The sequence below is a fragment of the Medicago truncatula genome, chromosome 7, assembly GCF_003473485.1.
Source record: "Medicago truncatula cultivar Jemalong A17 chromosome 7, MtrunA17r5.0-ANR, whole genome shotgun sequence".
In the NCBI taxonomy this organism is placed as follows: domain Eukaryota; kingdom Viridiplantae; phylum Streptophyta; class Magnoliopsida; order Fabales; family Fabaceae; genus Medicago; species Medicago truncatula.
This window is the reverse complement of record NC_053048.1, coordinates 4,316,436-4,324,494: the sequence shown is the minus strand read 5'-3', so window position 1 is coordinate 4,324,494 and position 8,059 is coordinate 4,316,436. Positions and strand designations below refer to the sequence as shown.

Below are 8,059 nucleotides of genomic sequence, written 5' to 3'. Positions count from 1 at the left end.
TGTGTTAGACTCTACTCATATGCAAGTTCTAACATCTTATCAAAATCATTTGTCTTAAAATCGATCTAAATCGAACCACATAAACTTCATCGAAATCATTTGTCGTAAAATCGATCTAAACCGAACCACAAACACTTCACTGAAATCATTTGTTTCAAAATCGATCTAAACCGAACCGTACGCACTTTCACAAGCAATGAACCAAACGAACCGTATCTAAAAAAACCTGACCCACCATCAAGTTCTCTTCACTCACTCATCACAATCACAAGTACCTTTCGCACACACTTCCCCTTATTTCCGTGCGGAAACTGTTCCCTTTGGTCTCTTTCTTCTTCACACTTCACTGTTCACTCTTCCAACGCGATCACAACAACCCTTCAACCAAATTCACCAACATCAACACATTCCTCTGGTACTTCACATTTTCATTTTCTCACTTTTCTCTCAATTGGGTCTTCATTTTTTTTTTTTATCAAATTTTTGTTTTTATTTTTATTTTTCTTATACCCTTTTGACCAATTCATTAATTTTCATAAATGGGTCATTCCCACATATATGAAGTTTAGTGGTTTAATTGTTCAAAAAATTGGTTTTTTCGGTTAGTAATGATCAGACATTATTGTGGATTGTTTATGTGACAGTTTAGTGGTTGAAGTGAAGTGTGATTGTAAATTTGTATATGATGTTTTTGTTTTTTAATTTTGAAGTTTGAATTTTTGATTGTGTATGTTGATTGATTTAGTTTCTGTGAAATGGGTTTGATTTGTATAATAAGTCGGTTTAGGGTTTTAGATTTGCATTTTTTTTTTTTTTTTATTTTTGGAATCTAGGGTAATGTAATTTAATGAGGCTAGTTTGGTGATATAAATAGAGTTTTTGATTCTTGTATTTTTGTTGAAATGTTGGTATTGGTTGATTCATATATGATAAAATTAAGGTGATCTCATTTCATTTTGAGAATTAGTGTTGCTTTGTTGTCTTTTTCTGTGATGCTTTTTTATTTTTTTCTGAGTTAGATACCTTAGATTATTTCCCACTAAATTTCTCTCATGAGGGAGCAGACGAGATTTTTGTTTTTTTTTTTTTTTCTTCATTTTTTTAATTATTTGAGTGAGATTATTATCAAATTATGTTTTTTGACAGGATTATCAATTTGTGGTTATTAAGACAGACCGTCAATGTGAGGACCTGACTTCGAATCTCACGAATAGGCCATTCCCGTTTTACGTTAATGGTTCAAAAAATTGGTTTTTTCGCTTAGTAATTATCAGCCATTATGGATTGTTTCTGTGGCCGTTTAGTGATTGTAAGGTAGTGGCTAAAGTGAAGTGTGTTTGTTAATTTGTTTCTTGAAGGTTTTTTTTTTGTCAAAGATTGAATTTTTCAATGTGTGTTGATGGATTCTGTTTATGTGAGTGGTGAACTCAATTGGGTGTTGTTTGATTCATACCTAGGTCGGTTTAAGGTTTAGAATTGAGATTTTTGTTTTCCTTTTGGATCTAGGGTAATGTAATGAGGGTAGTTCGGGGATACAAATATGGTTTTTGAATCTTGTGTTTTTGTTGGAATGTGGGTATTGTTTCATATGAAATTTGGTATTGTTGTCTTTTTCTTTGATTTCTTTTATTTTTTGAGTTAGATAACTTAGCATGTTTCTCCCTAAGTTTCTCTAAAAAGTTCCTCTCATGAAGGAGCGGCCGCGATTTTTTATTTTATTTTGAATTTTTTAGTTATGTAAGTGAGATTATTATTATGTTTAGTTAACAAATAGGGCAACAATAAGATGGGACTGTAATAAGTATGTGGTGCTCTTCTTCCATTGAATTTGTATGAAAAATTGTTTAAAGATTGTATGTAGTGTTGTCAATCGTTGATCACAAGAAATAGCACCTTGTTCAAATTATGCTACGCTACAGGGCTATGGCACTCCCATAGCCCCTATTTGACAACACTTACTTTTCACAGGAGGCCATGTAATTAATTATTGATAATCAGGGGCTATTTGCTTGAGCATAATAAATATAGGAATGACAACTAGTGTAACCATGCTGATAATCAGCAATTAGTTGCTTAAACATAAAATTGTGAAGTTTTTCTTAATAGAAGTGTGTTTGTTTCTGAAGTTTTTTTTTTTTTTTTTTTTTTTTCTTTTCTGTTTCAATGTTCGAAATTTTTCATTGAGTATGTTGTTTGGTTCAGTTTTTGTCAAATCAATGGTGTTTGATTTGTAACATAGATTGGCTTAAGGTATTGTCATGATACTAGTGTGGTGACGTGATACAAATAGATATGTTGATTTTTGTGTTTTTGTTGTAGTGTGTGTATTGGTTGATTCATGTAAGATAAAATTAGGGTGATCTCACATCATTATGAAAATGATCGTTGCTTTGTTGTCTTTTTCTGTGATGTTTTTATTTTTTTGTGTTCGACAACTTAGATTGTTTCTCCCTAAGTTTCTCGATCAAATACCTCTTATTATATTTTGAATTGTTTTTAGTTACGTGAGTGAGATTATTATCAATTTATGTTTTTTTTACAGGATTATCAATTTATGTTTAGTTAACTAATAGTCCATCAATATGATGGGTCTGCAATATGTGTATGATGTTCTTCTTCCATTGAATTTGTATGCAAAACTGGTTACAGATCGTATGTAATGTACCAACGTAGGTTAGTAAGGATTCAACTCAGATCCCACAAGGACCTGTGTTCAAATCTCATAACCGATGTGAGGATCTTGGTGGGTAATATGTAATTAGCTATCTGTAAGCACTGGCCCTTGGGCTTTCCCTTGCCGTGTTGAGCCCCGGGACCCAACTAACGTTTTTTATTTATGTTAATTTCCTCAGGTGGCCATGAAATTACATATTGATAATCAGGGGTTAGTTGCTTAATGCATAATAAGTGTAGGATTGGCTACTAGTGTAACCATATTGATTCCCCTCAAACTATGTATCAATTGAAAGGTTTTACGATAGCACTGTTTCTAATACCCAAATCATATAGTTGTTTGCAGATATTTATTATGCTAGGCTTCTTCTAATATTTGTCCCTTCTTTCTCTTGCTTTCTTACACCAATTCAATTCCTTCTGTGCGGGATTATGATTCATATCTCGGCTACATCTCTATTTGTTGTCTCGAATATCTTGACATGGTGGTAATCGTAAAGATGTTATCTCTTGCTGAGTGTGGTTTTATTTATTGTTTATACCTTTTGAACTTAGAATGTATGACCGATTATGTTTCATTAACCAAATTAATTTATTTGCTCCAGAAGAACAACAAAATCCTTTTCCTATTAAGTGGCGTGTTCTATCAAAAACCAAGTCTTTGAATAGGCACCTAGTTGCTACAATTTTATGTGTATCTAAATGTTCTCAAGTTTCAAAGATTGATCAGTTAGTTTTTGACAGATGGCGTTGCAAACAGCCGCTCCTCCAACTACTCCCAGTCCTGAAATGGTTGGTAATGCATTTGTTGAGCAGTATTACCATATTCTTCACCATTCTCCAGAATTGGTCTATCGGTTTTATCAGGAATCTAGTGTGATAAGCCGGCCTGATTCCAATGGTGTGATGACATCAGTTACAACCATGAAAGTAAGTTTGCTTATTCAAAACCGTTGACTCTAAATCTTTTTAAAAAATTTAGGGAATTCATCTGTAATTCTAAGGGGAATCGCTGTCTTTTTATGGTGCAGGGCATTAACGAGAAGATTCTTTCGCTAAATTTTAAGGAATTTAAAGCAGAGATTAAGACCGCAGATGCTCAAAAATCGCACAAGGAAGGAGTCACTGTGCTTGTGACCGGATGCTTGACTGGAAAGGATAACTTGAGAAGAAAATTTGCACAGTCGTTCTTCCTCGCTCCACAAGACAACGGCTTTTTCGTTCTGAATGATGTTTTTAGGTATGTAGAAGACCCTGAACCTTCAGAACCGCATCCAGTTAATGGAGATGATGGGCCAATTGCTGTTACTGTAACCTCAGAACCAGGTAAGTTTATTACAAAATAAATTTTTCTTTCGTGACTGAAATTGTTCAGGAGTTTTATTTATGCCGATAACGTTTCTTTACAGAACCTATTCACATTGCTGATCCTTCTCCAACGGACCCCGCGAATTCTCATGTGAAAGAACGCCAAATTGTTGCTGATAATGCTTATGAGCCTTCTAACCATCCTGAAACGCAGATAGTTGCCGAAAATGAAGACACTGTAGAACCTGATTTTCAGTCAAATGAGAATGTTGATTCTCAGGCAGCTGAAATCACTTCTCTGTCTCAAGAGGATGCTCCAAAGAAGTCTTACGCATCGATTGTCAGTATTGCCATAAATCCTTCACTTCCAAGCCCTGTTTTTGTTTAAGCTTTGAAGCTTATTAGTTTGTTGCAGGTTAAAGTCCTAAAAGGAAATTTGGTACCGGCTAAAGTGTATGTGCCAACTAAAACTGTAAAGAATGTGCCAACTAATACTGTAAAGAAGGCGACCAACAGAACTGAAAACAAAGTAGTTGAGTCGGTAGAACCTGCTGCAGTGCCTGATGCAGCACCGGATAATGTTGGCAACCCTGAAAGTAATGATAGTAACGAGGAAGGTATGTAGTTGTGTGCTTTGTTTTTATATCTAGAAAAGTTTAGGTAAATTGGATTCCTGGGTTCACAAGGCCCAAGCAAAGCCGCAAGGCTCAGAGAGCGCTTAAAGAGGTACTTATATATTATTAACAAGCAAGGTTCTCACACCGGCATCAGGATTCAAACCTAGGTCCTTGTGGGATCTTAGTCAATTCCTTACCAACTGAACCAACCTACGTTGGCACTTTGGTTGTTGTTCAAAGTAAAACAAAATTAATTTAATGCAGCACATTTTTAAATTTTTTAAGTCTTTGAAATTGTTACTTGCAAAAAAAAACCAAAATATTTTGCTATAACATATGTCTACTTTTGTTTTTAACAGTCGAGGGACACTCCATTTACATTCGAAATTTGCCGTTAAATGTTACGGTTGCTCAGTTGGAAACAGAGTTTCAGAAATTTGGACCAATCAAGCCAGGATGCATCCAAGTCAGAAATAATAAGGTAATTATGATGTCAATGAATTATTCAAATTACCCTTTATGTTGTTTCTTCAATCCTAATAAAGTTTTTTCTGGATATTATGTGTGTCTGTCTTTGCAGCAGCAGGGATACTGTTTTGGCTTTGTTGAATACCTATCAGTAAATTCAATGAATAATGCAATTCAGGTATGATCTTCATCAGTGGATACCTTAGATTCCTATAATTTTAGTAGTTAATCATGCAAGTTACATATATTTTTATGTTGGAGCTGCATTTAAGTTTGAAGGCTAATTTCAAATCGGATGTAGTTATATAATTCATGAATCTGCCACTGTTTCCAATGGATGGTAACATAGCATGATAAAAATTATATATTATAGAACTTATTTAAAACTTCCATGTATTCTTCTTATTCTAGGGAGTGTGTTAATTCTCAAATTATATAAATGATGTTTTCTTAAGTATAAGGATCATATGTGGATAATAAATAAAGCCTGAAACATGACATTTTTATATTTTGTTTAAGAGTCATAAAAGAAAAAGAAAATGATGATTGTATTAGATTTTAGACAACAATGATGCTATTTAACATGTAAGATTGAAACAACGAATTTCACGATAGAGAGAAGGTGGCATTTACAGATTATTATTTTTATTATTAAAATGACATAATTTTGGTCTTGGTGGATATCATCTTGGGTGGAGATTAGTGCAATTCTTTGTTTTCGTGGATCTCCTTCGTAGAAAGTTAGTATTATCCTTTAGACAAGTGTTGGACAGTACACATCTATCTAGGTGTGTAATCCATCTATAAAATCCTTTCAACTGGGTGCTTTTTGGCTAGTTTTTCAAGAACAATTGGTGTATTTTATCCTTTTTTGGCTGAAATATGTGTGTGTTTCTGTTCCTGTTAAAAATGATTTTTCCCTTAACATATACAATAGAACTCAAGAGTTGTTTTCCATTACTCTTCAATAAAAGTGCCAACGACATGTCTAAGCACTTAGAAGGACGCGGTATCCTTCTATTTGGAATAAAACGAGTAAACAATCGTTTTGGTTCTTGAATGCACGAGGTGTCACAATAGTCCCTTAATCTATCAAACTACAAAAACATACCTAAAGTTGTCTTTTGTTAGTCAGTTTGATCTTCAAGCGTGTCTTTCGTTAGTTGGTTTGATCGTCAAAAGTGTCTTCTGTTAGTCAGTTTGGTCCAAAAAATTATTAACAAAAGACACCACACTTGGAGATATTTTTTTTGATTTCTATACATTCAGGAACATAGTGACAGACTATAATCTTGAGATGGGAACATAGATACAATTATCTAACATAACTGTTGGTGTGTCATTTTTTTTCTTTAGTGTGTTCTAGTTTATATGCAAGTGGCTTATAATTATTGCATGCTCATCTAGTTACATCATCTTCAAATATGTGATTTATTCATAATAGCCAGTTCTATGTTCTGCCAGGAATGATTTGTGTTTGGTAAAACTTCCATCATCTTTTTCCTCATTTTGTTTCTTCTAATCTAAAGTGAAAATCTTCAGGCTTCACCTATTCCTATTGGGGGGCGTCAAGCTGTAGTTGAGATTAAGAGAACCACTGCCCGAGGTAATGAGAAAGCTGTTTTTGAGTAGCTTTTCTTGAAAAAAAAAATCTTTTAAGTTTTTCTTTTTGGAAAAAGTGATTTTATTACGGTAAACAAACACAAAATAGTATATGTTTTCCTTAGAAATATCAAAAATTTAATTTCTAAATTATTGATACTAAAATAACCTTTTATTTTATATAATCGGTAACAAATCTTTTTTTGTTGGCAAAGATGTTCCATGAAAGTTAAAAATTTTAGTTGCTCTGTTTCAGTTGGCGGTGGCTCCGGCGGTATTGGAAGACCTAGGTTTCCTTCGGGAAGAAGTGGATATCGAAATGATTCATTTAGAGGTCGTGGAAATTTCGGTGGTGGTCGGGGATTTGGGCGAAACAACGACCATGGAAACCGAGGTGAGTTTCCTATTAGAGGTCGTGGTCCCGGTGGACGTGGAGAAAGTTATCACCAAGGGAGAGGAAGAGGTGGTGGCCGGTCTAGTGTATTTAAACAAAGTCCCGTTGCCACCGAATGATTTTTCGGAAGTTTTCTAAGGCCTTTTTTGGTAGGATACAAACATTGAAGAAATCTTCAAAATTTTCTTGCCACCCTTCAAAGACTTCTCATATGTTACTTTCACTGCATTTGCACAGTTGTAGTATTTCTAGTTGTTATTTGCCATGATCTCAGTGGTTTAGCAATGATCAGAAATAGGTTATATACTCTTTTTTAAGATGGAAACAAATAACATGTCTGTATTTGATACTATTAGATTAACTGTTGTTTGTTATTTTTTATTTTTTGTTTCTATGAACAAACATTTATAAATTGAGATGTTTATTTTAAAAGGTTTATTATTCATTTAATTTATATAAATTTTTGTGTGTAAAATTTAGGAATAGCTCAAGGTTAACTACTAGTTTAAGAGTATTGATATTTGAATATCAACATTTAAACAACTTATAAAACCGTACTAAAAACAGTTCATAAGATTTTTGCTATAATTTTTATAACAATTTGTATAATTTTTTATGTTGACATGTCATAACTCCTAGTTTAATATATTTGTGTCATCTGTTTGAATATGAGATGAGATTAAGCGTTTCTAATGTATTTCTTCTTTATAGATAGATGTTATTTTGTCAATTACATATAACCTAGGTGATAACACAGACCTAGGTGGATGGGGTCTTGGTGGAAGGTGTTTACCCTATTCGTGAAGCTGTCTTTATGCATTTTGAGAATCACTTTCGGTCTGTGGTAGTGGAGCGTCCCAGTTTATCCAATTTATAGTTTCAATCTTTGTCCGTTGAGGAGGGTGTGAGTCTTATCAAACCGTTTTCGTTTGACGAAGTTAAGGCTGCTGTTTGGGATTGTGATAGCTTTAAGAGTCCGGGGCCTGATGAAATTAAT

General features: G+C 33.7%; 1 protein-coding gene across 2 annotated transcripts; it reads left to right on the top strand.

Moving 5' to 3' along the window:
• The first annotated feature begins 240 nt into the window (after positions 1-240).
• LOC25497521 (nuclear transport factor 2) lies at positions 241-7,522 on the top strand. Of its 2 annotated transcripts, none has more exons than XM_013592122.3 (9): positions 241-415; positions 3,418-3,603; positions 3,705-3,999; positions 4,083-4,321; positions 4,397-4,598; positions 4,958-5,079; positions 5,182-5,244; positions 6,609-6,672; positions 6,925-7,522. In XM_013592122.3, exons 2-9 carry the CDS (start codon positions 3,418-3,420, stop codon positions 7,179-7,181), a joined length of 1,428 nt encoding a protein of 475 aa, XP_013447576.1. In that variant the 5' UTR covers positions 241-415; the 3' UTR covers positions 7,182-7,522. The 2 variants fall into 2 exon arrangements, with proteins under 2 accessions (XP_013447576.1, XP_013447577.1); XM_013592123.3 differs by having other exon boundaries at positions 242-415; positions 5,179-5,244.
• Positions 7,523-8,059: the final 537 nt, after the last annotated feature.

Bases quoted from the DNA above. Each gene is read 5' to 3' on its own strand.
- LOC25497521 (XM_013592123.3), top strand. From the start codon at position 3,418: ATGGCGTTGCAAACAGCCGCTCCTCCAACTACTCCCAGTCCTGAAATG. The intron at 4,322-4,396 runs GTCAGTATTGCC...AGTTTGTTGCAG, and splicing joins AGAAGTCTTACGCATCGATT to GTTAAAGTCCTAAAAGGAAA. The intron at 5,080-5,178 runs GTAATTATGATG...CTGTCTTTGCAG, and splicing joins TCCAAGTCAGAAATAATAAG to CAGCAGGGATACTGTTTTGG.